This window comes from Lobosporangium transversale (assembly GCF_002105155.1).
Source record: "Lobosporangium transversale strain NRRL 3116 chromosome Unknown BCR41scaffold_21, whole genome shotgun sequence".
Taxonomy (NCBI): domain Eukaryota; kingdom Fungi; phylum Mortierellomycota; class Mortierellomycetes; order Mortierellales; family Mortierellaceae; genus Lobosporangium; species Lobosporangium transversale.
The window spans coordinates 1-26,516 of record NW_019028999.1 but is presented as its reverse complement, the minus strand read 5'-3'; the positions used below and the strand labels follow the sequence as shown (position 1 = coordinate 26,516).

The following is a 26,516-nucleotide window of genomic DNA, read 5'->3' as shown; positions in this document are numbered from 1 at the left end:
ATTCTTTCGTGACTTAAAAAACAAAAACAAAAACAAAAACAAAAACAAAAAAAAAAGAAAAAAAAAAAACGTTGATCAATATGATGATAGTATAATGTTAATAAAAAAGTACTGTGTTTTCTTTTAAAAGTTTATCTGGATCATTTCTACTTTACAACAGGCATTTCTATGCCATTCAAATACATAGAACCTTGGTTCTCGGGTAGCTACTACTACCGCTTTCCTTACTTTCCTTACTTTCCTTCATCTGTTGTTTCTATTGTTGTGACTGTTGTTGTTGCTGCTGCAGAGAACTCAATGTCTCCTCAAGCTGTTGAATCTCTTTCTCAGCCTGAATACGCTGTTGATCTCTAATTTCATAGCAATCCTTCTCCATCTTACGAACTCGTAACAACTCTTGATCTAAACCTGCTTGCCGCATCAACAATCCCCGAAGCTTTTCCTCGATTTGTTGTGCCTGCTTCTTCTTATCCTCCATTTGAGCCCGAGCACGGTCTAGTACCTTGAGGAGCGTCTGCTGATCCGCCTCCAGACGCGATTGCTCTTCCAGATCTGACAATAGATTGGTCTTGAGCATAGAGAACGCAACCCGTGAATTGGAGCTCAATCGAACTGCAGATGTGGTCCCTGAAGTTACTGCCATTTTTGCTGCTGAGGCATCATCTGTGCCGGCTCTATTAATATTATTGTAGCTGCTGTCTTGATGGTCGCTACCTTGTTCTTGGTGTTCCTTGAGTGGATGTGAGTATGGGTGTGGAACATCCCTAGTCAGCCCTAACGACTTGTCCAACACACGTTCCGAGTCCTTATCCCACCTCGGCCGGCGGATGCGCTCTTCTAGCCATCTAGATTCGCGTCTGAAGCGCTCCAGATCTGCATCCGTTGCGGCCATGGCCGACAAAAAAGCCATATCTGATCCGGGAACGTAGTGCCAGCTCATGAGAGGACATCTTTGCTGCCGCTGTTCATTATCATGGTCTGTAATATCTATCTGAGACCATGGAGAGGTCGAAGAACGTCGCCTTTGCTTCATCTTGTCAATAGCATTACTCTGACTATGAGTTTCCCAGCCATCGTTTTTGGCAATTGTCCCGGCCGGAGCGGGAGAAGATGATGATCTGACATTCGGAACTGTTTGTGGACCATCTACATCCATGTCACTCAAGCTTTCTGTAATGTCATGGATATATGATCGAACACAGTCATTAGACCGCATTTCAGGCTCCGATACGACTGTCTTTTCTGCACCCTCTCTTTTATCTACTAGGTGGATGCCATTTTTGCTCGCTGAGACTGACTGCTCAGTTTCAGAGCCTTGCAGCGAGTCAAATGTATCAAATTTAGGTTCCGTTACAGTGATCAAATCCTCCATGACATTTTCATCTGCGGCATCAGTGATGATGTCAGTGACAGTTCTTGTTACAACACCAGCCCCTGGTGAAATTGACTGATGTTTCTTGAAAGTTATGATTGCTGTATCTGTCTCCTGAGGAGAGGTGGCGCTGGTGACGCTAGATCTAATAGGTTTGTTCATGCTCATTTCCACACCTTGTTCTAACATTGATTGCTCCTCAACAATTGTTTGAGAAGAATCTAGCGACAACATTCCGTTTGCCTCTGATGGATCTGTATCAGATAAACTATGTTCCAATGGCCCCTCAGTGAGATCACCAACAGTCTGCTGGGATTGCTGTTCGTTCATGGTTAAGCCCCATTCCAAACCATCCCTTGTTTTAGGGGTTATTGCTAATGCATTATTAGGACCTCCTGAATCTTCCACCGTATGACCTTTCGTTGATTCTGATGGGATTCCAATCGTTCGTTGGCTCGCAACATTGTTCAGTTCAACCTGACCTACGGCCAGATCCTTGGAGGGGACGTCAGAGGGAAATTCCGTATCCGAAGCGTCCACAGACACGTGGGTGTTGTTCGTTCCAAACTTGGTTTCAGCAGAGACATCCCTAGAAACAATGACATTTGCATCCATGTCGCCTACTAATACATCCTGATTAAGTGTAAGTCTACTTGTAGATCCTGTTACAGCTCCGGACACTGCATCGTTTAAAGATCCCTCCACAGACTCTCGGGATAGCTCGATATTATTAGGTTTGATAGGTTTGATTATAGTGTTATCGCTTAATGCAGTATTGCTTCTTGATTCCAGTGATTGCTGCGCTTCTAGGACATCAGTGGTTGCTGGCTGTGATATAATTGGTTGGATAGTGTCCAAAAGCATGGTAGTCGCCGGATCTGATAAAGTTGAACTGGTGAGCTCAGATGTGGATACAGTTGTACACACAGGTGGCAACAAAGATGATGATGATAAGGAACTTGGCGCTGTATTTGCCACCGCTGCCGTCGATGTTGATGGCGCTAAATGCTCCTGGTCCAGCTTATAGGGATGGCTTGAAGATGAGATGGAAGGAACAGCATACACAATAGTCTCAGAAGGCTTCATAATTGACTCCATTTTGACAGGCATGCTCACAGCCAGATTTGCGTCTGCATTCCCATCTAGATGTTTGTTCAGACCCTCGATCCTCTTCAATAGCGTGGCCGTATTAATATTAGCACTTTTTTCATGAAACTCACTACTTGAGCTCACTTGATGCTCTAAACGCTCAAGTTTTTGGTTATGACTGCTGCCTTCCTCTGTCTTGATTATCACCGTATCCCCAGCGAAATCCGATGATGGGCCTGAGGACGAACGTTCCGTCAAGCAGGCATTGTGTATTGCTTCCACTCTATTGCTGCTTGCTGCCAATACCAGCATCGGGACTGCTTTGCTTTCACCGAGTTGTTCGCCTTGGCTTCCCTCCTCTATTGTCCCAGGCTGACTAGCCGTAGACTGATCTTCAAGCACAACCGTGGCCGTAGTAGTGTTGGTAGCTAAAGGAATCAACGCAGATGCTATTGTATACTGATATTTATCAGGTGGCGGAGACTGCTGTGGTGTTGTTGATATTGATGGTGACAACAATTGTGATGAAGAAGATAATGTCTGAGTAGACTCAGATGCTGCTTCTGACCCGGTTCTGGGGGCTCCTTCAGCGAAAGACGAGTGAGTTGAAGTAAGGCCTTGGCCTTGCGTTGCGAGTAATGTAGAAGTAGTTTGCTGTGCTGTGATAGACATCGGTTGCGCTACTTGTTTTTGTTGCTGTTGATTGTGTAATTGCTGGAGTTGCTGCAGGAGCGTTGGTATTGTAGATGCCCATGTCGGCGAACTCAATAGTGTTGATAATGCTGATCCTGGTGTCAAATCAATGTTTCCTGGTAAAGAAGTTGCTAATGTTGTCGCTGTCGCTGTCGTCGGTGCCACTGTTGGATACGAGCTTATAGACATTTGCATAGCATCGGAAGACTTATTCTGATTGAGCATAGTTTGCCATGGTTCAATAATAATATTATTATTGATTAGCAATAGACCAATCATTTGATAAAAAAAACTTTGTTCTACTTCTCTTTTTTACCTGTTGTAGCGCTTGAGCCTTTGTATCGTCCATATCTACTGATATTGTAGAAGAGCGAAGTAGAGCAGATGACCCTGGCGAAGCACTCCTTGAGCCTGAACTCCTCCTCCGCTTTCGATCCTCGTCAAACAATGTTGTACCTTGATTGTGGATATTACCGCTACTGGACGAATCTTGATCATATCCATAATCCTCATCAAAACCGTAGCCAAAGCCAGGAGCATAAACAAGGTGATTCTGGTTCTGGGCATGGCTCTGGTTATGACTCGAACTATCACGGCGGCCAGGTGAAAACTGTGGAGTGGAAGAGCGCTCTCTAGATGATCGTGACTGGATATCAGGCGTTGGAGACTTGAAACTCCTCGAACGATCACGCCCGTGTTCATGGCCACGCTCACGATGGGAAGGGCCGGGAGAAAATTGTCCTACGCTGTTTCCTCGATTCTGACGCGAGGGGTGATGACGGTCATGGCGGTAATTGTTGTCGTTGTTGCCACTATTATTTCTATTTTTGTTATTGTTAATGTTATTGGCATTGCGATTACGGTTGGCATCTTGGCTGTTATTATTAGTCTGACTATATCCAGCTGAAGCCCGCTCTACTTTGGTTATGAAATTGCGACTATGTTGGTTGTTATTGGCATTATTAAAGTTGTTTCGAAATTTTTTGCCACCACCAGAGTTGCTATTATTGGTTCCATATCCAATTTGATGCTTTGAATGATTTTGATGCTGGTGATGTTGCTGGTTATGGTGTTGACTGTGCGGTTGTCGGCTGTGTTGAAATCCTTTCCTTGAGAAGGCTCCGTTTCCATTTCCACGAAGCACCTCATCTTGCGGTGGGAGTGCAGTTCGTAACTATTATTAGAATTATTGTTATTGTTGTTATCATTCAAGATATCATTAGCCATATGTATCTGCTTTCCTTCATAGGGATTTCAAAAAGAGGATCGACAATGAATTCAATTTTCTATATGAATCAAGCGAGGTATGTCCAATTACTCATATCCATTATATGTACTAGAAAAATAAGAAAAAATAAGGATTTATAAATATGGTTACTGCTTTACTTACTCGCTTATTACTATTGTTATTCTGGTCGTCGTAGGCTGAATGTTTCGTGTAAGAAGGATGAGTGTCCCGAAATGGATTCTCATGTTGTCTATAATTGTTGTTGTCGCTATTGTCATTAGTGTTGCTGATGTTGTTGCCGCTGCCGCCGCTGTTGTTGTTGATATTATTATTATTGAACATGTAGTTGCTATTATTATTATAGCCATTATTGCTATGGTACTGAATTCGGTCATGATGATTGTTATTGTTATTGTTATTGTTATTGTTATTGTTATTGTTAGTGTTAGTGTTATTGTTAATATTATTCTGGTTGTTGTTGTAGCGTGCATTAGAAAAGCTAGCATCATAGCCAGCATGATAATGACTATTGCTGTTATTGCTGCTATTGTTGTTGTTATAACTCATAGTGTGCAAATGATTGAGAGTAGATTGACCGGAGGAAGCTGAAGAACCTCTTCGCCTTCCTCCTTTAGAATCCATCTCTCTGTCATAGTCATCATCCCGAGTCATGCCTACAAAAGTGCTAGCGCTGCTGTGAGTGGTGGAAGTGTTTGCGTAGTGAAGTTTGCATAGACGACGTGTTTGGGGTAAAAAAAAAAACATGTGACTTGACTAAATGGCAATAAATTTATTTTATTTTATTCCAAGGAATGGTTAAGCCATTCGGAGTAGTCTATCAGTGATGACAGCACATTAGGCTCGTTCTGCATAATGGAGCTGAATGGATCTGAATTCATGTTTAGTATTGCGTTCAATGGATCTGTCAAGCTCGTTGTTGATGCGTGCTGCAAGGGTTGTTGAAGCGCCACAGGCGTAGATGGTTGCGACAAGCCCTGAGCCAGATGAAATGGGTGGAGGTGTTGTGATTGCTGGCTCTGCAATGACCGTTGTTGCTGTTGGTGGTGGTGTTGCGCATGGAAGGCTTGATGTTCTTGATGTAATGATGGGTACATTTGCTGCTGCTGTGGGACCCGAACCTGGTTGTTATTAGTGAATTGAAGTTGAGCCAACGAAGAAGGAGACGTATGGCTAGGGAATAATGCAACTTGTGCATGCTGTGGATATTGATGAGGCTGTTGGACCTGTTGCAAGTTGGAATCTATAGCCCCTACATACATTTGACCTGAGTCGGGCGTAGGTATTGGGGCAACATCAGAAACAAGCGATGATGGTGGAGGTGAAGGCGACGGAACCGATCCTAGTGATTCCGTCATAGGGGAGTTTGTACACGTTGACGTGCCAGGAGGAGTCAGAGGCGCCAAGTAAAAACTTGAAGGTCCTGACCCCGTAGTAGCACCCATCACTGATGCTGCACTGACTGAAATCGACGAGACAGTGGAGGCGGAGCCAAGAGAGTCAACCCCAGGGGCATTATCAATAGTTGAGGGGCTACTTGGATTCTGAATCAAAACGAATGGCGAGACCTTGGATGTAGCTTTAGGCTGCGTGCGTAGACCGAAGCCCTTGTCGCGTAAAGCCTGACGCATGATAGGAAACATCTCTTTGAAAACCGCCATCATTGGTTTGACGCGCTGCTCATCAGTCGGACGCATAAATGGAACATTCTATGGAGGCGTAAAAAATAAAACAGAATTAAAATGCATGCACTCGTTATAAAAAGAAAAGAAAAAAAAAAAAGAAGGAAACAGGAATTTCATACAGAAGGAGATGCAGAGGGAGAAGCAGAAGGTCCATTCGTAGTTTCAAGTTCTGTCAATGGCTCATCTTCGTTCGAATGGACGAGTCGACCAGCTTTTTTAACTAGATAGTAACTTTTCTGCATGTTGACACAGGCTGGTGTGCGAATGCGCGGATTGTCACTCAAAGTGTTTTCCTGTTGATAGCAGAGCGCTAGCCAGAGGACAATCCCCGCCATGTGGTAGAACGCTGGCCGAGTCGTTGGGTATTGCCACATACGTTCACATGTTAATGTGATTTTGTTTGCATACTGGGCTAACGCTAATCGAGAAAGCGGTGAAGGTGCCTTGGACACTACGTGCTGTGGTTGATGAAGTAAAAGCTTGACTAATGATAGCACATCAACGATCCATTAGTACTTAACATCCAAACTTGAAAAAAAGTCTCAACAAGTGCTATTCCCATCTAAATAATACTTACGCCCAAGGTAGCTCATCTCGAGCAATCCGCCCATTGCATGTCGCCACCACCAATCTCCCCCTGCATGGAAAAATTGCGAGCCAGTTACTGGCTCATATCCAGTCGTGTTATCCGGATCGTCTCCAATACCTTGACCCCAATCTGGTTTCAAAACAGGAGGAATGGCATTGTGCCATGCTTCCAAATGGTTATCGATCTCTAATAGACGTGCTTCCAGTCGTTGCACGTCTTGAGCACTGGCTTCGTGATCGTATTCTGTACCATCCTCAGCCTCAAATGGATGGTAATGTAGCTGAATGATGGCTCCACACAAATACGCTCCTTGAATTGCTTGTTGAAAGTAGAGCACTCCTCTTTGGTCGTTCACATCGCCTGGGCGAAATGCTCGTGGAAGCGATAGCGTCTCACAAAGTGAAAGGTGAAGAGTCTAGTGACCATTGAAAATCCAACGCGAGGATGTTTTTTTTTTGTTTTTGTATTTTTTTTAGAACTTGACTAGCAGGACAAACATATAATTAAGAATCACATACAAATACGAACATACAGCAGAGCAATCACTGTCGAATCGAATTCAATCGAATTATGAACATGATTGCCGCTCGACATACCACATATTGAGTCAAAATGGCGGCCGTCCACTTCTCAGCAATCCATACAGTCCACCAGCAACGGCGAGCCAGCTCGCGTTCCAAGGTTCCCCACATTTTGATCCTGCTGTCCGTACACCCATCGCCATTAGGATGATCCATCAAATGCCATCCTCCTGCAATCATAATTCGAAGAGCTAGAGCAGCACAGGCTCTACATTCGCGCTGACGACCTACAGAAGCATCCCAAGAGGAAATCATGATCAATCCTTGAACTACTGTTAATGGGTCCCCCATACCTCCTGAGCGATCTGGCGATTGTACAAAGGGGAGCTCGGTCCTGAGATATGCCTTTGCCAGTGCTGCAAAATAATCTCCAATGGACCAAATCATATCTCGTGTTGACCGAACATGTGGTTCCCCATTTGCAAAAAACGGATTAAAGGGGTTCGGTAACGGTGGATCCTGTTCAGCCCAAAGTCGTTCCACATCTGCATCGTCAACACATTTTGCTGCAGCCGCACACATGGCCGCGATTAAGAGCGGATGTGGAGGCGTGCAAAATTCCTGCTCTGCGAGTTGAGCCATAAACGTCGGTGCATCAAGAATTGGTTGTGTAGGCAAACATTCTGCGAGATAGAGTTGAATAAGGTGAGATTGCAGGAGAGGAGAAAGTGAACGCGATTGCAGGATCTCAAGCTGAGGCGGTGGTGGTACCTGGGCTTGATCTGCATCTGCAAAGACGAAGAGACGGGTGAGCTTTGAGCTCAGATTGTTGATTTTCTCAGACGTCTCAATGACAGATGTAGGAAGCTGTACAGGTTCATTTGACAGAGGAGGTCGATGACGAAGACTTGCAGAACTTCCTACAACACCCTGGCTACCCGGACTGCTAGAAGTAGCAGATGAGGATACACCTTGTGTAACAGATCTAGAGGGTTTTGAAGAGGTCTGAGGATTGTGTACACGGCAAGGACCTGTGGTCGATCGTCCCCTCCTCTTTGATCCGGGTGAAGATGTGGTGGAAGGTGATTCTGTTGCAGGGTCTGAAGGCGCACCATCATGTGCCTGAGATTGTGTGGAAGTAGATATTGCCTGTGAATCGAACGAGTCCTGACCAGCAGTATCGACCGTTGTTGGGGGCGTTGGACATGTACATTTTTTGATGGATGGTGTTTGCCTCCTGCGTCTACTCATTTTTGACTTTTGCCACGGAAAAGTTGATGCATCCTGTAGGGGTCCTATAGATTGGTCTTTGAGCAGTTCAATAGGCGCGCTCTCCAATGCTTCGGGTTTTGCACCAGTGGTGTTGAGAAACTCTTGCCAAGGTTCCTTTGGGATCGGGGCAGGAGCCTTGACAAGCTCAACATAAGTGCATTCAAGATCGAGGCGAGCACATCTTGCGCAACAGGGTTGGCCATCACATTTGGACCGTTGCTTGCGACAAGGAAGACAAGCATCTCTGATCTTGAGCATTGATGTTGGGGGAAGGGCAATGCCAAGAGTCGGAGGTGCGGAATCAGCCATAGTCAACAGGCAGAAAAAAAACAAGAGAGAGTTGAAGTTTGGAAGCGGCTTTGGAAGCTCTGCTGTGAAGGTGTGATGAATGGGATGAATGGGAAATTGAAATTGAAATTGAAATTGAAATTGACCAAAGTATGAGAGAGTGTGTGCAAATGTAAGTCGAACAGAGCAAGTAAATGGAAGACGATGTTGCAGGTGCAGTTAAAGGAGTCGATGGCAGAAGGATTGAGGGATGAAATGGATAAGTGATTCAAAGCGTTTGGAAGAGAATGAATATTTGGTTGTCTAGAGTGTAAGGAATATGGAGGGAACGGAAGAGAGAAGAGCAAGGAAAGAAAAGAAGAATGAAGAAGAATGAAAGAAGAGATAACATTGATGGGATTGGTAGGATAGGATCATTGAAAAAGAAGACATCCGCAGTGAACAAGATGGAAATAGGAACACAAAAGACCATTCAGAGGTACAGAGATGTAGGGGATGTGTGGTGGTCCGCGCTGCGCTGGAGGAGTATAAAACAAACAAAAAGGTCCAGGCTAAGAATCAAATGATAAACCTCTCATTGCTCCCTGCAATGGCATCAAAGAATCAAGGGAATCAAGGTTGTCAAATTGTCAAAACTGTGATACATTCATTCATTTTTATACTTTTCTGTCGCTATACAGCCTGTTGGCCTCACAGAAATTAATTGAACTGTATTGTGCTTCCTTAACACCATCGGAACAAAAAAAAAAAAATTGAAACTTCCCTTTCAGTTGGACAGGACAAACCCTCATGGATGTATCAATTCTCTCAATTGGAGGAATGAACAATAGTCATAATAGCTATTTAACAGGAAAATGTCAAGGTGAACGTTTTATGTCGCCAAGAGCATTCACATCTTGGATGCTCTTATTGTAGTGGTAAGTGGCATGACCACAGTGACATTAGCACCTATCCCAATCCTCCATCTCCTGTCAATAGACACACATTGCACAGTTGTGCTCTCTTGGCCAGACTGTTAAAAAATAGCCTTTGCGACAAAGCCCAATTGCTCCTTTTTTTTTTTTTTTTTTTTTTTTTTTTTTGGATCAACGGATTAAAAAAAAAAAAAAAAAAAAAAAAAGACGTGCTAATGGCTATTGCCTCTCAATCATCTTCCAACCAAGAACCATTGGTCCTCAAGCATAGCCATCTCGAACGTCAAAAGAGCAAAAAAAAAAAAAAAAAAAAAAAAAAAAAGGAAAGATCTAAGTGATCTATTGTGAACATTCAAGTAACTTTCAATTGTAGCGATTCTTAAGAATATGGCAAGCTTTTTTTTTTTTTTTTTTTTTTTTAAAAAAAAAAAAAAAAAAAAAAAATGAATGAATGAATGAAAGAAACGCTACAATGGATCAAAACAGCTAACGAAAGGAAAAGGCAAAGGACAATGTTGAACAGCTTCTTTCAACTTCCTCTCTGACTTTTCTGTTTTGTTGATGTTTTAATGGCCTCAACCCAATGCATTGTGCTCTCTTCATTTGCATATTGGTCATCCCACGTTACATATAGTTTTATTTAAACTAAAGTGACCCGGAGAATTCTTTATCAGATGTACTCGATCTATTCAGTAAGGTTGATAAAGTGAAGGGCCGAAAGATGACTCTCAGAACATAGAGGATCATATCCAAAAAGAATGTAAGAAAAGAGTTCTCGAGACTTTTTTTTTTTTTTTTTTTTTTTTGCATCAGAATTTAATATTTGGGGTTCTGTTTATCGAAGGCAGCATCTTTTTGGACAAATAGACTCTTCGGATATTTCGGGTCGTGCTTCCAGCTTTCGGGCAAACAAATCAAAAGTCAAAAGACTAAAAAATTGCAGAATTATATATTAAAACACACACGAGGCTTTTGTACCACAAAATGGTGATAGGCTCTCACGATCGGGATCGAGGGGGGCAACGTCAGCAGGGAGCAGCACAATCTTGGCCCAAAAACAAAGAGGTCAGCTGATTTATTACTTTTCGCACAGTTTACTCACTCTTGAACACCTCTCACTATCATTGTATCGATTACATTACTTAGATCTGCTACTGAGTCTTGTATATCCTTCAATGTGCACCTTCATTTTTGCCTATTGTATGCTATACGTCCCAGCTTCTTCCACAGGCCCATAAACTCTTCTTCATACTCTTCGATCGCTTGGGTAGTGGCCTCTTCCCTCTCTCTCTTCTTTTCTTCCCTCTCTTTGCTCTCATCACATTCAGCTGGCGTAGTAAAGCTGGTAAGATGAAGCTCTCGGGAGAGGGCCCAAAGTCGAGCTCTACGTGCTTGTCCTGATGTTCAATACGCGAAGGGGCAGCGGTATATTGAACATCGACATCGTCGTAGGTTCTTGACACCAAATACATGTGCTTACAAGGAATCCTATGTCGGACATAGTCGGGGCATGAACATGACTGAAGAAGGCCCTTCTCCACGTCCGCGGCAACGAAGTATTCTACTCCAGAATCTGCGGACGACTTTACCACGAACTGTAAGGATTGAAAGGATGATCAGAATCCATCCATATACAATCACCCTTATGAAATTGTCAATCTCCGATACATACCTCTCTTTCGACCAACTTTTCGCATACCATGGCCCTTGCGTCCGCGGGATTTACTGCCATTGCTCTCGTCAGTCTTTCTTGATCATACTGAGAAAGCGTCCGCAGGCTGTATTCCATTTCTGACCTTGAAATATTGTGCCCTGAAGTCCTGGTCAATAGACCCCTGCAATTTGTAGATTAGGAAATCAACTCGTAAATCGCACTTCCCTTCCAGCGCATATACCTTCAAAGCCTTGAACCAAGACTCCAGAAGGTTGTTTGTGTATACGTGCTGGTAATCCTATTAAATGAATTAGAGTGTCAGAAACTTAGATTCATTGAGGTAATCATTTATAGCCGCCGTTTATCTTATCTCTTTCACAAAAACTACCCATCTTAATCTCTTTTCTTTCGCAAGCCAGTTCTTTTCCATAGAGTTAAAGAAGGCTTTGATTCTGTGAATATTAGGATCATAAAATTGGTCCTTGATTTTCCCCCATATTTCATCTACTCTTGTGCGCTTTTCTTAACATGATGAAATTGAATTCTAAAATCGTTATCAACGAGACTGACATGACTTTTTAAAGTCCTGAGCCATGACTCCAAAACGCTTTATCGCATATCATTCAAATATCCACGTAGCAAATTCTATAAAAACAAAGAATATTCCGATAAGAACGCTTCCAATTGATAAAAGCAGCCCTAAAGTTTATAACATGGGAAAGACGTTAAGAAACTATTCGACTACACTATAATAAATGTTTATTGGATTTTAAAGTTGTTGCTGACATCGTTTAAAATTCAAGTGATTTGGACGCATCATCTAATATAGAGTATAGAAAGTATGACAATTTGGACAATCAGACTACTTTCGTTGCCTTCAATTAAACATATGCCTTTTTTTTTTTTTTTTTTTTTTTTACCTCGTTTTCTGTCGCTGATATCGTGCATGATCCCTTTCACAAATTGTTCGAATACTTCTACGTCTTTACGAAGCGATGTCTTTTGCCAGTCTAACAAAAAGAAAGGGGTCGTCAATGTATCAGCTAAATAGGTCGTAACTATGATCGTTTTTTTTTTTTTTTTTTTTTTTTTTTTTTTTTTCTTAGAACTCTTAAACCGGTAGGCTTCTTTTTTATCTTATTAAATATTCATCGCCTCTTCAGTACCTTGAAGCTTGGGACTATTCCCATTTGAGGGATGCCTTTCGTCATATTCATTAAGTTCCTTGACAAGTTGTGGTACTGTGGGCGCCGATGTAGGATCAAAGTTATCGCACGTTTCTATGGGAATAGGCACACAGACGCGACCTAGAACATTGCATGAGAAATTTATAATAATAAAAGTTAACAGCTGGGTCGTCCGCAATCCACGTGAAACCTGTGTGTTGATTATTAGGCTTAAGAGTGCAGCATCGATACCTGTTTTGGGGTGGATACAGAACGGACTCTTCAACAAATGTCGAATATCTATCGAGACTTTATCATCCAGTCGAGGATACGTGTATTGAAACATGATGTCAAGATGAATAGCTCTCAAGGGACTTTTCACCTATAACGTACAAAGTTAATGAAAGCAATAAATGCCAATAGCCTTCACTACTTCTAATTGGTATCCCATCTATCATTTTTTCATAACTTTCTTACGTTTGTCTTCTGGTCAATAATAGTCTTAAGGTTCTCCCATTTTTCAGCAGGCGCGCGAGTGGGTGCACTCTCCCATTCTTTTCGAATTTCGTCCTGGATAGCCTGGTCAGGGATAATAGCCAGTACTTTTTCCCACTGCTTAGGAGTTGTCAAAATATCTTGACTTGAAAACATGAGGTTCCGGAAATGATTTTCCAAAGTTTTACGTGATCGACTATCCATCGACATAACATAATAAACAATCTATGTGAGTGAAAAAAACTTCATACGAGAAAATCAAAAGCCATTCATTAAATGCAAAAAGATTTTTTCTTAAATGCCTACCTTAGAGAAGGATGAAGAGTGCTTGGTAACTTGACTTTTCTTACTTGATGTGCACCACCCTATAGATTAAATGGGTACGTTTCATTGTGATGAGTTTGGAGGCTGCATCATCTCATCTCTTGCATTTCATCCGTTCTCCAACTCTGCATTCAATTTGGTCCGCAATGATTGAGACATCCTTACTTTGACAACCTCTAGGTACTGCACGATCGCCTTTCGTTGATCATTAGTCATTACCCTTGCCCTCATATCCGCAACCCAACAATGTACACCACGGCGACCTGAGTACACCCACAACAGATGCTTGAATCCAAAGTCTTCTCTCAAAGCCGTATCAATGATTTTCATAGCCACAGTCATAAATTCCCAACACTTTGTGCAGACATCGCCTCCGGAGCAACAGGTCCTAATCTCATCATAATCTGTCATATCAATATCAAAAACCAACTCCTTGGAGACCGCAGTCAGTGCTCCAGAGCGGACCATGTTTTTGTCCTTGGGTCGAATATTGTAAACCGCTCCTAGATCAATTCTTGTGGGACACAAACGTGTCAGTTCCTGTTTGAGCTCGTCCAGGCTCTTGAAGGATTGATAGCGCATAAAAGTCTCGTCCATGAGGAAGAATGAGAATTCCCGATTCATAAAATTCTTCGATGGAATAGGTGCTGATGAGGCGCATAACCACAGATAGAATAAAATACTGCTTAGCAGCTGCAATGGGTATAAAAATAGAGGGACCAGAGAGATCATACATATCACCTACAGTTACTGTAGTTGAGCCATTGAAAATATGGTTTTGCAGGAAAAAAATGACGGTAAAAAAGCTTGAATTGCCTAAGACTGTCTCCTGCCAAATGATCGATGCCAGAATCCCTAGGGAGCGAGTAATAGTGTGAATTATCTAGTTAGGTTCAAACAATATCTTTATCTTACGAGAAAGATCTTAACGTTAAATGGTAGGTCCTTTACTTTGCGCTGAATAGCTCAAGAGACGTGGTTTTAGTCTGCCATGGGTTCTCAGCTTTTGTGATTTCTACATCATCCAGGTTATCAAATAAGTGATCCAACTCGTCTTCTTTTGCTTCCAACTGTCCAACCTCAACTGCCTTTGAGCTATTACTCATCGCTGTTCCCACTATAAACATACGATAACTCGAAAGCTTGTTAATTAAGATTGCTGTGAACGACTAAAGAGCATACATTGTAAAAGATTGATCAAATCTTGATTGTCCTTCTGCTTACAAGAGGTTTGGTCAACATCCATGTCAGACATTGCTGTGAATAGCGTAAAAGTATAATAATGTGTGCGAAGTTTTTGTAATTGTTTATGTCAAACAATTAGTGAAATAGAGAAATAGAAGGCCGATGGCTGATAAGGATTAAATGAGCTTTCAAAATAAACAATATAGACGCGCTCAACGCGTTTTGTTTGGACTGCTATTTTCGCGCTTAATTTTATTATTGATATGACAATCCAATGCTGCTCACAAAAGGCTTAAGACTTGGCTTCCTTCCCAAGAGTCCCCGGAAGCAAGGGCAATAAACTCTGCAACTTGGCCTGCTTCGACGCAAATCATACGATGATATTCCTCATCTCCAAAATCAGCCATACCCGCTGATTTCTCGATCCAAGGGTTCCAAACTACAATGTCGTTCAATCCATTCTTGCTCAACTTGATACCGCGCCCATTTTGCTGCTCATCAGCTCCGTAATGGATGTCAATATCGGTCGATTTGACATTTGCATAAACTCTGTCAACTTCGCCACGAATCACAGCCTCACCATCCTGGCGAGAGGACTGTTGCAGGACCTTATCAGCATAGTCAACCCCATTCAACCCAATGACCCTGACTTTAGATTCATCCTATATATATTGATTAGTCATAATGGGGTGTGAATAAAGGAGATCTTAAAATATAGGGCTTATAAATAATTCCAAACATGGTTTTTTTTTAAAAAAAAAAAAAAAAAAAAAAAAAAAAAAGAGTGATGGCTTACAGGAATTAAGAAATAGGTATGTAGAAGAGTGTTAAAGTCGAAAGGCTTGTCACCGACATTATGGACCTTGAGGTGAGTCTCAATTGTATCTGCTGTTAATTTGATAGTGTAGATCAGCGAGAAGTCGAATGGCCACAAACTGCGGTGTTCATCAGAGATCATGGAGTGATCCAAACCTAAAATATAAAAAAAAAAAAAAAAAAAATGGGGGTGAGTACTGGAATACAATTCAGAGAAACCAACAACATACTTCTTTCTTATTATTACCGAACTGAGCAGTAACCGTTTGGTCATCATCTGAAGAATTGACAAACTTCCAGCGTGAAATCCTTGCGAATCCTAAGTAACATCAAAGCATTAAATGAGTTCATGGATCAGCTTTTATACCTCTGTATTTCGGAAAGGTCAAACCCTCCTTTTTTTTCTCTTGATGATCGTACCATGCTGGGGAAGCGAAGCAGTGATATGAGGAGCTTTGCCTTTGCCAAAAACAGGGAAGACCAATGGGATCCTGAAAAGGTAAAGACTATAAATATTCTCTTCCAAATGCATCCTGCTTTTTGACAATAATCTCATTATGTATATAGAGCTAACATCAACACCAAGAACATGTAGACGTTACCCTCCACGGATAGCCTTTGATTCGTCTAGGACTGCCTCGGCACTATTTTAAATTTATTTATTTTACTTTATTAAAGTAATCGCGCAATATCTATAAATGATAAAGACAACAGGCAAAGACAGGTTCTTGGATGCATCACTTCGACACCATTGTTTGTTGATTTCTCCATGTTACCTGAGGAAGATGCGCTCTTTGTTGGAGACTTTCCACGATGTAAGAGTCGCACCAAAGAGGTAGACTTCTGCAGATGCACCAGAAGGGTGGGAAAGGGTGGCCTTGTTACTTTGATGGGAGACTGGCATAATGAGGATGTGTAGACAAAAGATGAGAATGAAGTGTGTGAATAGTGAATTGTGAATTGTATCGCGTATTCATTTTAACCTAGAGTACATGCCCCGCAAGTTGAGCAAGATAACAAAAATGCTTGCAATATCTGATTGCTGGACACACATTCCCATGTTGTCATTTCTGGCAACAGATCGTTCAATGGTGTATCTGCTCTCTTTTTCTATTTTTTTTTTGTTTTTTTGCACTCTCATCGTTGTCCCTCATTCAAGCAATTCAATCCTGCCATGGCAAACAACTTATTCAACCAGCTACTCTTGTACCTCATTGTGATACTAACACTCGTAGCAGCCCAAAGCTGTGGCCCTGGTAGTGAAACACCCAACTGTCCAAACTCTGCCTGTTGCTCCAGAAACGTATAGAAACCTGCTTCTACTACTCTTCTACACTTGTCTCTCTGTCTCGAACCCAAGCGTTACTCACACCTGCTATTTTTTTTTTTTTCTTGCAACTGATAGAATTTCTGTGGTTATTCCCCTCTACACTGTGGAGAGGGATGTCAATCCCAATATGGCAACTGCGATGAAGACGATGATCCAGTCAGCTCTTCACCTCCATCTCCGTCTAGAAGCAGAAGCAGCAGCATATGGAGTAGCACATCTACCAGCAGCTCCTGGGGTTCCTCCCGGACACTCACTTCTACAGATTCATGGTCGACCTCTTCCTCATCTTCACTTGCCACTTTTAGCACAACAGCTACTACAACTGCAACCGTCACAATCACAGAGAGCGAGCGGACTACCTCAACCGCTAAAGGAACATATCAACTTCAGCCAACTGACAAGCCAAGCGGAGCTGTCTCTTCTCAGGATAAGAGCGTAAAATCAACTGTGGCTCTTGCTATCGTTTTCTTTGCTGGCCTAATGATGGCTTAAGGTCAATCCATGGACTCTGCAGAGATCCCTCAATGTCAATGTCAATGGGACGCAAAATTGTTTATACCATCATACACATGTAACATATTTATCAACCTAATCCTAATTGTTAATAAAATATATAATAAAAATAAAACTGAATGACGACAAGATGATTTTTTTTTTTTTTTTTTTTTTTTTTTTTCCCTGGACCAATGCTCACCCTTTTTTTCCTCACGAACAAAGTCAAAGCCCCATTTTCTCACGCCCGACATCTTTCTCTTTCTCTCTTATCTCACCATTATGTCTCTTTCACAAGAACAGCAACAAGAAGCAGCTGCATTACTCCCTGATCTTCTGGCTGAGGAGAAGGAACTCCAGTTCTCAAGGTTCACTAATGATGATGCCCTCACTCTTGGAAATAGATTGACTCAGTTGGCTAAGGCTTGGAACAAGGGAGGAGTCACTATCTCAATTACTCGCAACGGACAAGTTCTCTTCCAACATGCTATGGCAGGTAATAGTTTTTCTCCCTCTATTTATCTCTTTTGCCTGATCAAGTTATAATACAGTCAATGGGTTTTATTGCTGCTAGGATATATGGGCCATTGACGATTGAAATATATCATATTTTTTTTAATTTTTTTTATTATTATTATCATCATTAGGAACATCTGTTGATAATGAAAACTGGATGCGTCGTAAAACCAATACAGTGGTTCGCCTACAACATTCGTCATACTATATCGGTCGTTCACTTGCTGCCAAAGGTGAAACTGACATGGAACGTAGCTATAAAGTGTCTATGGTCGACTATGCCTGTCATGGCGGAGGATTCCCATTGCTGATCAGAAATGTTGGCTGTGTAGGCGCGATTGTTGTCAGTGGGCTCAAACAGGCGGAGGACCATGCTCTGGTCGTCCAAGGTATCCGCGAAATGATTCAAAGCATGGAAAGCAAACCGTAAAGGAACACATGCAAAGCTAAGAAATTTAATCCATGCAAGAACGGGAAGCAAATTATTTCATATATTTTCATGGTACACACATTGAGTGCAAAGTGGTTTTGCTGAAGAAGGATCCAAGTCACCATAAGAATAAACTTGATATAACAGTTAATGGAAGATGTAGACTAGAATGCTTTAAATTTCATGTACACATGAGATGACCACAGGCAGCATAGAATGAGCAAAGGGCAAAAAATACTCGTGAAGAGGGGGCTAACAAGCTCCATAGGGTGTTAAGGAATTCAAATTATGCTTCTTTCATCCCAGCCTGCATCATTGCATTCACCCAAAGGATTATTCATGATATCGCATATTGGAGCCCTCAAGCCTAAAAAACGTAATGTATTTCATTGATGCATGTCAATACACAGGCTCAGAACACGTTTGTATGTGCGAACAACCTAGAACACTGAAGGGTGGTTCTCTCCAGCCCGTCATCGCTTAAACAAGCTCTCAGGTGAGGGATGTGCACGTAGTATGAGCGATATACCCTATTCCAAAAGTACCGTAGAGTCTCCTTTGAATAAATTTATTGCGGAGGTGCTGTTCTTGTTAGGACTGAGTGAGAGGAGGATGTCTTTCTTTAGAAGTAGGATCATAGTATTCTCGTTGAAAAATGAGTCAAAGCTGTTAGGATCAACGGCAAACGATGATGTAGAACGATGGCGACAATTTGCCAATGCTTGATATTGCATGGGTTTGAGTAGGGCTATAAAGCCAAGGAAAAGAGCTATCAAGTTCATGTCAGTTTTAGTCAAGTTAAGACTGAAAAAAAAAATAATTGTGTGCACAACATTGCCGCCAAAAATAACGATATTCGTCGTGAAGTGCTTGGCCACGCCCAAGCCTTTGTTTGCAGCTCTAGCCCTAGAGGTGCTGTGTAACGATCATACAGCCTTCTATTCAGGTTCATACCTGTACTTAGCAAACGGATCTTCGACTTTGGCGTCTTGAACATCCTTAGATGCCTGTTGGGTTTAGGGTCTGTTAGTTTGCGCCCGGCTTTTTCATGCTGTTGATTATGATACTCTATTGAGCTAAGCTCCGTGCGTTCTTCGCCTACCTTAGGCATTTTGACACACCACATAGCATAGTGTCCAAAGCGCTCCAGATTTAGCTCCACCTAAAGCGTCCTTCGGCATCGTTGCCATACTGCATTCATGCACGCGATTGAGTATGGTCCGTGCCCAAACAAAGTAAACAAGTTGGGTTTGTTCTTTCAGCCAACCAATTAATTTAAAAACTCTACATCCAAGTTAGCGACGACGATTTCGAAAACGTCCTTTAAATGAAAACCTTTAGCCACTGCTTTATTAAACATTTGAAATACACATAAATGCTAATACTTTAATTGATTCCTTTATACAGGGCTTTCGCATTGATCCGTCGACTTTGCAAGTAGCTAAGCAAACGGAGTTTCTTTTTAATTTTTTTAACTCTTAATTTTATAATCAATAAACCATAGCGACCAATTCAAAGCAAGCTCAGCGCCATTGCAAAATCCATAGCAAAATAATAGGCTGAGGATTGACGTTCTCAACCGTGAAGCTAGGCAGTTTATGGCCTTAGGCCCTTCCCGCCATAGCAAGGTCTCTTGTGTCAAGGAAGGAGAGAAAGAGGCAAAAGACTGGGCATTGACGTGAAGAAACCAAAAACGATAAGTATAAATACTTGATCGATAATGCCGCGAAGGCCTTGTCTGCTAAGTATCAAAAGTTGCTTGAGTTTAATGTTGGTGAACATGGGTGTGTGAGAATGCTGGTATACTTAACTTTTGTTCATTGCTTGTTGAATCACTCTCCATAATTTTATTTTCATATTCTTCCTTGTAAGCATGGACAGTATCGTAGATCATGGTGCAATTGGATTTGAACGAGCTCTTTTGCCTATAGCACTAAGGGTAACTTGATGCCTCTTCGAGAACACATGGTATATACATCTTAATGAAGTATACTCATGAATAATTCTTATCAGATGCTTGCATTTATAATCTTCTCACACATTGGACCTGACTCATGCATGTAATTAACGGTATAGAGGTTGGATCACTCAATATATCAGCTGTAGCGTCGTCTGTCTCCTTCTCCTCTTGGAGGATTTTACCTTATTAGACAAGCAGGATGCGATTCGCTTTTGCTGTGAAATGGGTCGTTATTATGTCGCCAAAAGAAATAAAAGGGAATACCTAGTGAAAATGCCGATCCAGAGCTTTTGGTGACGCGAGAGTACGGATGTTCGGATAAAAGTCAATTGATTAAGGCGAGAGAACCAGGCTATCTATTACTGTTACTTCTATTACCTAATCCGAGCAGTACCAATAGCGTCGGTCGGGTGTAGGTAAATAGGCTGCCCCTAGATCACAAGTGGTTCCTGAGTCCGTACTGCAGGTACTGAAGGGCTATCACCTTTTGCCTCATTCGACCCATTTAGGAATTTGAAATGAATCAATTCCTCATAGCACTTTAAAAAAAAGGCAATCCATTTGACTCATGCTCATTGACTCATTGCCTTTGAAAGAAGAAGGGTAAGATAGAGAAGAGAGCAAGGATAACAGTGAGAATCGAACGCGTGAAGGGCGATGAGGGCTAAAAAAAGAGGGTGAGAAAGTGAGACTGTGCAAGTGAGCGTTTGAAATAATTGATCGTGAGCCTGTAACAAAAATCGGATTGACAATGATGGCAATTAGAACAGAGAACAGGCTAATAATACAATAAAAAAAAGACGTCTTTCACATCTCATTGTTCTTCTCATCTTTCTCTATTCGCAAACTCAGCTTCTGGAAGATATAAAAGACAACCTTGTAGCATCAACAAAGGCTCATCTCTGAACCCATCACTGCATTCAATAGTAACAACAAAAAAAAAGTCATCATGGAGAACGGCACCGGTTCTTCAGTAGATCAGACAGGTGTGTCAGTTCAGAAAGAAGTGCGAAGCAGAACAATCTCCAGAGGTATTCTGGGTGAAGCCACCTCCACAAACAATAATGAGGTCATGACAGAAACTCATATGGAGAGACCTGGCCTCGATGAAAAACGCAGCAGAAGCCCAGGTCATTCTTACACAGAGGAGGAGGATCATAGTCATTTCGCAAGGTTTAGAAGCAGGCGTAGTCTTCCATGGTACCAGAGTCGGGAGTTGCAGATCGTTCTTGCTATCACTGCGTTGGCATTGATAGTAAGACTTTGGGCCATTGGCTACCCAACCTCGGTTGTGTAAGTCTTTTTTTTTTTTTTTTTTTTCTTTCTTCGTCATGAGGTTAACTTTTGAATGGGATAGTTATCTATTTGACTATTAATTGTTCCCAATGGATGCTATTCTTTGATAGCTTCGATGAAGTTCATTTTGGAGGATTTGCATCTAAATACATCAGGGGTCGCTTTTTCATGGACGTGCATCCACCACTGGCAAAGATGTTGATCGCATTAACGGGCTGGCTCTTCGGACTGAATCCCTCTTTTGATTTTAAAGAGATTGGAATGTAAGCTTTTTTTATTTCAGCAACTTCTTAGTTCTTGCCACGTCAGTTTTATCTTTTACCTTATCAGCTCGAATTGAACTGTTCATGATCTTAAAAACAATTTTCATCACTGATTGTGTTTTTGATATGGTTTATCAGGGATTATATCGAACCAAAGGTGCCATATATTCCAATGAGAGTAATGTGTGGCCTCATGGGCGTAGCAGTGGTCCCTATTGCCTTTTATACTGTCAGGAATTCAGGTCATTCTCTTCATGCCTCCACTCTCGCTGCTCTCTTAGTTCTCTTTGGTAACACACAAAAAAAAAATTCATTTAATTCTTTTCTAAACGTCTTTGATGGCTATTATTAACACAGGGAAGGCTTTTAATAACTTCATCCAGAGAACAGCCTGGCCACACAGAGTCGATTTATCCTGCTGGATTCCCCTTTGATTCTCTTCACCGCCTTCACTGTCCTTGCCTGGGTCAATTTTCACAATCAACGTCACGATCCCTTTTCCGATGATTGGTTTGTCTGGCTTTTCTTAACTGGCGTGGGGCTAGGGCTATCAGGAAGTGTTAAATGGGTCGGTCTCTTTATCATCGCTACCATCGGAACATCAACTATCAATCAGCTCTGGTTACTTTGGGGTGATCTCAGAATTCCCCCTCGTACTTGGTTGAACCACTTCTTGGCACGCGCAGTCTGCCTGATTGTAGTACCCATCAGTGTTTACATGTTGATGTTTGAGATCCATTTCTTGCTTCTTCAATCGAGTGGCGATGGCGATGGATTTATGAGCGCACCCTTTCAGATGACACTAGGTTATTCACTAAAAGATTCACCTCTCTGTAAGCATTTCCGAAACTTGGTGTTTTGAGATCGGAGGATCACGACTATCATGTGCGGCAGTAAGCCTTTTATTTATTAATCTTGTGTCATCTAAATATCAACACGGTTTATGGATTTGTCTACTGATAGCCGTAGCATATGGCGCAACTGTTACGATCCGCCACCAGGGCACACAAGGAGGCTATTTGCACTCTCATACCTCCAACTACGAAACCGGAAGCAAGCGTATGTTTAATTTTTATCAGATAAAAGAATGAGTTCATTTAGCTATGCCCCTTAAACCTTTTTTTTTTTTTTTTTTTTTTTTTTTTTAACTATGATATTACAGAACAACAGATTACTCTTTATCCTCATAAGGATAATAACAATGACTGGATCATCCAAAAGCGAGATGGGACAATCCCTGAAAGCCTCGAATACATCAAGAATGGGGACTATGTCCGCTTACTCCATGCCCAGACACATAAGCGTCTCCACTCGCACGACCACAAGGCGCCTGTTACTGAGAATGAGAATCATTTTGAAGTCAGTGGATATGGGTTCAAGGATTTCCCTGGAGATGCCAATGATGAATGGCGCCTTGAGATTGTAGGGTATGATGGTTCAGACGCCAAAGCAGGGGAAAACCTACACACAGTGCGATCCAGGTTCAAGCTAGTCCATGTCAATATGAATTGCGATCTTTTTTCGCATAAAGTTAAACTCCCAAAGTGGGCTTTTGAGCAACAAGAAGTGACTTGTATGCGTAGTGCTGTCTTATCAAAAACAACTTGGATAGTTGAGTCTAATTCTTATTCAGAGTGTAAGTATATTCATCTCTCCAGCTGATGTTAATTTGTTATGTACTATATATACATCATCCTATCGTTATGCTAAATATTTTTTATTCCTCTGCCTCCGTTGATGAATAGATCCCGAGGATGCGCCTTTGGTGAACTATAAGAAGCCTGGTTTCATTGGCAAGTTCTTGGAACTAAATAAAGTCATGTGGACAACCAATGCTGGATTGACTGACTCGCATCCATACGATTCTCGTCCTCACTCCTGGCCACTTTTAAAGCGTGGCATCAGCTTTTGGGGAAAGAATAACAAACATGTTTACCTAATCGGGAACTGGTTCACTTGGTATCTGTCAACCGCCTCAATTCTACTGTATGTTCTCACTCGTGTTCTATTGTTCGTTCGCGATAAGCGCGGTTATAAGGACGATTTTAGAGGTAAAGTTTTTTTTTTTTTTTTTTTTTTTGGTATTGATTTTTGTACATATTCTAATTTGATTCTTTCATAGGCCTCCGTGAATATTACGAATTGTCTGGAGGATTCTTCTTCATGGCATGGGCATATCATTACCTCCCGTTCTTCCTGATGGGCCGCCAGTTGTTTTTGCATCATTACCTGCCTGCCCTTTATTTTGCAATTTTACTCTTCAGCATCACGTTCGATCTCGCTTGCAGATTCATCCCTAATCGGTTCCGTATCATTGCGCTTATCTTAATCGCCTCTATTGCGATCTCTGTATTCCGTACGCGTGCACCATTGGTGTATGGTTCCGAATGGACACAGTCCGAGTGTTTATCATCAAAATTATTATCAACATGGGATTACGACTGTTATCAGTATCACGATTCTTATGAACAGTATGCACTCCATGCCTCCTATTCCGCTTCTGCTTCCTCTGCTTCCTCTGCTTCTCCTGCTTCTGATGCATCTATTTCCAATACGGATTCAAGCACTTGGGAGCAAGAAAAGACGCTCGAGGATGACAATTTGATTGGTAAGCTTGCCCCAGCTGTGGAAGCTCTAGGTGTCAAAGTCGGCAAAGATACTGTAGCTGAGCATGAAAGTGGCATCGAAGCTAGTATGAAAGATGCAGAAGTGGTGGCCAGGAAGCGGACTGATGAAGAGCTTTTGAAAGAGAAGGGTGAAGCAAGCACATCAGCATAAACCATCTCTATATCTTTTTCTTATTTTTCTTTTTACTTTATTTCTTACAATTTCATGCTCCGCTGTAAGATTTACAAGAACTTTTATCTTTCATCTTTCATTTTATTATCAATGTCAACAATATACAATACCGAAAAGAAAACATACAAACATGGCATTATCAAAAACAACTAAAAATCGAAATAAAAGCAAGGCATGATAAAAGTAAACCAATTGTACTAAAAAACTAACAGAAAAAGATAATAGAACAAAAAAAGGAATGGGAAGGGACGGGTAAAAGAACTGTAAGTTTCCTTCTCTCATTAAAATCATTTCTTTTTCATCTCTCCCTCGAGCATCCTCTTTTTTCTTTTTTCTTTTTTTATTCTCTTTTGCTTTCAGTTTTGTGACCCCCAGAACTGCTGTTGATTTCGACCAGTCCCCTGATGCTGTCCCTGATGCTGATTGGGATGATAGCTTTGGTGATGGCTAGGATACTGATAGTTTGAAAACATTTGTTGCTGGTAATAACCTTGCTGATTCTGATTAGCATTACCAGGACCAGGCTGGCCTTGGAGCGAAGTGCCACTAGCCATTTGCCCAGCGTTCGATGACTGAGATCCAGCGATTGCATTTTTGTCCGATCCAGAGCCATAGTTATTAGAGGCATTGCTCTTGGTGCTGTTGGCATTAGATGTAGGTGTGCCAGGCTGCTGCTGCTGCTGATTGCTCAAAAAATTCTGCATACCAGGATTGACGTACTTGGCATAAGGATCATTAAGACCACCCATGCCATGAACGCCAGCACCAGACATGTCCTCATATCCAGCTTGAGAGTATTGGTGGTGTCCCTGACCGGCAGTTGAACCGTAATTCCCATAGGGAGAACTATTAGTTGCGCCAGGCTTGTTGGTGTGTTGTTGCTGCTGCTGGTGCTGATACATGGGGTACATATTCTTATTAACAAAAGGTTGGCCATATCCTGACTGTTGGTAGTTAGGGAACTGATTAGGAGCCATGTAGTAATAAGGATAGTAAGGCATGCTAGGATAAGCTTGTTGCTGTTGCTGTTGTTGCTGGAGAGATTGTTGAGCCTGGGTGCTACCAGAGTTAGGTGCTCCAGTACTGCTAACAGTAGAGGTTGACTCTTGATTGTATTTGGAGTCGCGTGACTGGTAATTGTTAGCTGCTGTCACTGGGATCTGGCCATAGCTCGGATCGTAGTACATGGCCCTCTGAAGGTCATTGCTATAAATCGCAGCATAGTCATTAGGAAGTGATGCCATTGGTCCCATACCAAAGGAGCCAAGCTGGCTAGCAGGATTAGGCATGTATGAGCCATAGGGTGATCCCATAGCGTCATGACCCATAGGATGGTGATGATGTTGGCCAAGGTAGGTGGCACTAGGATCCTTCAAGTATGATACATTAGTAGCAGCAGGTGAGAGACCGCCAACAGCAGGAGTGATTCCTTGGTATCCAGAAGCTCCTGAAGGAACGTTAGGCTGGCGACCATAGGCAGCAGGCTGTTGATGAGGTTGCTGTTGCTGCTGAGGCTGCTGTTGGGTTTGCTGGAATTGTTGCTGAGGCTGTTGCTGGGCTTGTTGGGGCTGAGGTGTGGTCTGGGCATTGGCAGAGGCGGTCTGCTGAGTAGGTTGCTCAGGTTGAGCAGGTTGAATAGGCTGAGTAGGGGAAGTCTTAGGCTCAGGTTCCGTATCATCGTTCAAGGAGAAGCTGCCGAATTTAACGCCAACGCTTTGCAATGCTGACGACCCACTAGGCATAACTACAGGAGCATCCTGATTCAAGCGACGAGGTTGAGAAACAGACTTGGGCTTCAATCCTGGAGCGCCGACAGGAGTTACAGCCTTGAGAGCTGGTTCGATAGCCGTAACAGTTTCTGAAACTGGAGCAAGTTCTGTAGATGAAGCTGGCTCCACTGCCGGAGCAGGTTCTGTAGCTGGGGTAGGCTCTGCAGCACTAGCAAGGGCCTCAGTCTTCTCTTCCTTCTCGTTGATTTCCTCCCCGCCTACAGACTCTGAAATATCAGTAATTGGCTCTTCAGGGGTCTTCTCTTCGATGACGGACGTAGAGTCAGGTGATTCTTCAACGGCTGGTTCCTCAACCTCGGGGACCGTGGGTTCAGAAGTGGGTATTTCAGGC

The 26,516-nt window shown here is 42.2% G+C and overlaps 8 protein-coding genes across 8 annotated transcripts; 3 read left to right on the top strand and 5 right to left on the bottom strand.

The window, feature by feature from the left end:
- Positions 1 to 96: 96 nt before the first annotated feature.
- BCR41DRAFT_386841 (hypothetical protein) lies at positions 97 to 5,087 on the bottom strand. Its single transcript, XM_022027836.1, has 3 exons — positions 4,545 to 5,087; positions 3,471 to 4,328; positions 97 to 3,367 (listed from the first exon to the last, which is right to left on the bottom strand). Exons 1-3 carry the CDS (start codon positions 5,052 to 5,054, stop codon positions 257 to 259), a joined length of 4,479 nt encoding a protein of 1,492 aa, XP_021880733.1. The 5' UTR covers positions 5,055 to 5,087; the 3' UTR covers positions 97 to 256.
- A 76-nt stretch (positions 5,088 to 5,163) lies between these two features.
- BCR41DRAFT_354560 (hypothetical protein) lies at positions 5,164 to 9,233 on the bottom strand. The gene is made up of 4 exons (XM_022024332.1): positions 7,271 to 9,233; positions 6,663 to 7,089; positions 6,205 to 6,569; positions 5,164 to 6,109 (listed from the first exon to the last, which is right to left on the bottom strand). Exons 1-4 carry the CDS (start codon positions 8,774 to 8,776, stop codon positions 5,183 to 5,185), a joined length of 3,225 nt encoding a protein of 1,074 aa, XP_021880732.1. The 5' UTR covers positions 8,777 to 9,233; the 3' UTR covers positions 5,164 to 5,182.
- A 2,682-nt stretch (positions 9,234 to 11,915) lies between these two features.
- On the bottom strand, positions 11,916 to 14,653 carry BCR41DRAFT_323250 (putative DNA primase subunit Pri1). The gene is made up of 10 exons (XM_022021505.1): positions 14,533 to 14,653; positions 14,260 to 14,425; positions 14,054 to 14,163; positions 13,474 to 13,955; positions 13,291 to 13,349; positions 12,967 to 13,180; positions 12,742 to 12,871; positions 12,490 to 12,630; positions 12,244 to 12,333; positions 11,916 to 12,143 (listed from the first exon to the last, which is right to left on the bottom strand). Exons 1-10 carry the CDS (start codon positions 14,561 to 14,563, stop codon positions 12,115 to 12,117), a joined length of 1,452 nt encoding a protein of 483 aa, XP_021880731.1. The 5' UTR covers positions 14,564 to 14,653; the 3' UTR covers positions 11,916 to 12,114.
- A 71-nt stretch (positions 14,654 to 14,724) lies between these two features.
- On the bottom strand, positions 14,725 to 16,247 carry BCR41DRAFT_354555 (apospory-associated protein c). The gene is made up of 6 exons (XM_022024331.1): positions 16,086 to 16,247; positions 15,912 to 15,953; positions 15,730 to 15,800; positions 15,557 to 15,628; positions 15,290 to 15,465; positions 14,725 to 15,155 (listed from the first exon to the last, which is right to left on the bottom strand). Exons 1-6 carry the CDS (start codon positions 16,211 to 16,213, stop codon positions 14,775 to 14,777), a joined length of 870 nt encoding a protein of 289 aa, XP_021880730.1. The 5' UTR covers positions 16,214 to 16,247; the 3' UTR covers positions 14,725 to 14,774.
- A 141-nt stretch (positions 16,248 to 16,388) lies between these two features.
- BCR41DRAFT_422508 (hypothetical protein) lies at positions 16,389 to 17,238 on the top strand. Its single transcript, XM_022030164.1, has 2 exons — positions 16,389 to 16,612; positions 16,715 to 17,238. The coding sequence occupies exons 1-2, from the start codon at positions 16,484 to 16,486 to the stop codon at positions 17,129 to 17,131; spliced, it is 546 nt and encodes a 181-aa protein (XP_021880729.1). The 5' UTR covers positions 16,389 to 16,483; the 3' UTR covers positions 17,132 to 17,238.
- A 94-nt stretch (positions 17,239 to 17,332) lies between these two features.
- Positions 17,333 to 18,229, top strand: BCR41DRAFT_354553 (hypothetical protein). The gene is made up of 2 exons (XM_022024330.1): positions 17,333 to 17,627; positions 17,779 to 18,229. The coding sequence occupies exons 1-2, from the start codon at positions 17,414 to 17,416 to the stop codon at positions 18,075 to 18,077; spliced, it is 513 nt and encodes a 170-aa protein (XP_021880728.1). The 5' UTR covers positions 17,333 to 17,413; the 3' UTR covers positions 18,078 to 18,229.
- Positions 18,230 to 21,124: 2,895 nt separating this feature from the next.
- BCR41DRAFT_306685 (dolichyl-phosphate-mannose--protein mannosyltransferase) lies at positions 21,125 to 24,374 on the top strand (the record flags this gene model as incomplete). Its single annotated transcript, XM_022020834.1, has 8 exons — positions 21,125 to 21,330; positions 21,444 to 21,596; positions 21,735 to 21,886; positions 21,980 to 22,429; positions 22,560 to 22,655; positions 22,759 to 23,232; positions 23,342 to 23,647; positions 23,719 to 24,374. The coding sequence occupies 8 exons, from the start codon at positions 21,125 to 21,127 to the stop codon at positions 24,372 to 24,374; spliced, it is 2,493 nt and encodes an 830-aa protein (XP_021880727.1).
- Positions 24,375 to 24,562: 188 nt separating this feature from the next.
- On the bottom strand, positions 24,563 to 26,516 carry BCR41DRAFT_82436 (hypothetical protein; the record flags this gene model as incomplete). Its single annotated transcript, XM_022031038.1, has 1 exon — positions 24,563 to 26,516. A coding segment is annotated over one exon (1,765 nt), but the record flags the coding sequence as incomplete, so codon positions are not given.

Bases quoted from the DNA above. Each gene is read 5' to 3' on its own strand.
- BCR41DRAFT_422508 (XM_022030164.1), top strand. From the start codon at position 16,484: ATGGCAAACAACTTATTCAACCAGCTACTCTTGTACCTCATTGTGATA. The intron at 16,613-16,714 runs GTATAGAAACCT...TGCAACTGATAG, and splicing joins CTGCCTGTTGCTCCAGAAAC to AATTTCTGTGGTTATTCCCC.
- BCR41DRAFT_354555 (XM_022024331.1), bottom strand. From the start codon at position 16,213: ATGCCAGTCTCCCATCAAAGTAACAAGGCCACCCTTTCCCACCCTTCT. The intron at 15,954-16,085 runs GTAACATGGAGA...AATTTAAAATAG, and splicing joins AAAGAGCGCATCTTCCTCAG to TGCCGAGGCAGTCCTAGACG. The intron at 15,629-15,729 runs GTACGATCATCA...GATGTTACTTAG, and splicing joins TGCTTCGCTTCCCCAGCATG to GATTCGCAAGGATTTCACGC.
- BCR41DRAFT_323250 (XM_022021505.1), bottom strand. From the start codon at position 14,563: ATGTCTGACATGGATGTTGACCAAACCTCTT. The intron at 14,426-14,532 runs GTAAGCAGAAGG...GTATGTTTATAG, and splicing joins GGATGTTGACCAAACCTCTT to TGGGAACAGCGATGAGTAAT. The intron at 13,956-14,053 runs GTAGGTGATATG...GCGCCTCATCAG, and splicing joins ATGGCTCAACTACAGTAACT to CACCTATTCCATCGAAGAAT.
- BCR41DRAFT_354560 (XM_022024332.1), bottom strand. From the start codon at position 8,776: ATGGCTGATTCCGCACCTCCGACTCTTGGCATTGCCCTTCCCCCAACA. The intron at 6,570-6,662 runs GTAAGTATTATT...TGCTATCATTAG, and splicing joins CGAGATGAGCTACCTTGGGC to TCAAGCTTTTACTTCATCAA. The intron at 6,110-6,204 runs GTATGAAATTCC...ACGCCTCCATAG, and splicing joins CTCCCTCTGCATCTCCTTCT to AATGTTCCATTTATGCGTCC.
- BCR41DRAFT_386841 (XM_022027836.1), bottom strand. From the start codon at position 5,054: ATGACTCGGGATGATGACTATGACAGAGAGATGGATTCTAAAGGAGGA. The intron at 4,329-4,544 runs GTAAGTAAAGCA...TTCTAATAATAG, and splicing joins ATAACAATAGTAATAAGCGA to TTACGAACTGCACTCCCACC. The intron at 3,368-3,470 runs GTAAAAAAGAGA...ATGCTCAATCAG, and splicing joins AGGCTCAAGCGCTACAACAG to AATAAGTCTTCCGATGCTAT.
- BCR41DRAFT_354553 (XM_022024330.1), top strand. From the start codon at position 17,414: ATGTCTCTTTCACAAGAACAGCAACAAGAAGCAGCTGCATTACTCCCT. The intron at 17,628-17,778 runs GTAATAGTTTTT...TATCATCATTAG, and splicing joins CTTCCAACATGCTATGGCAG to GAACATCTGTTGATAATGAA.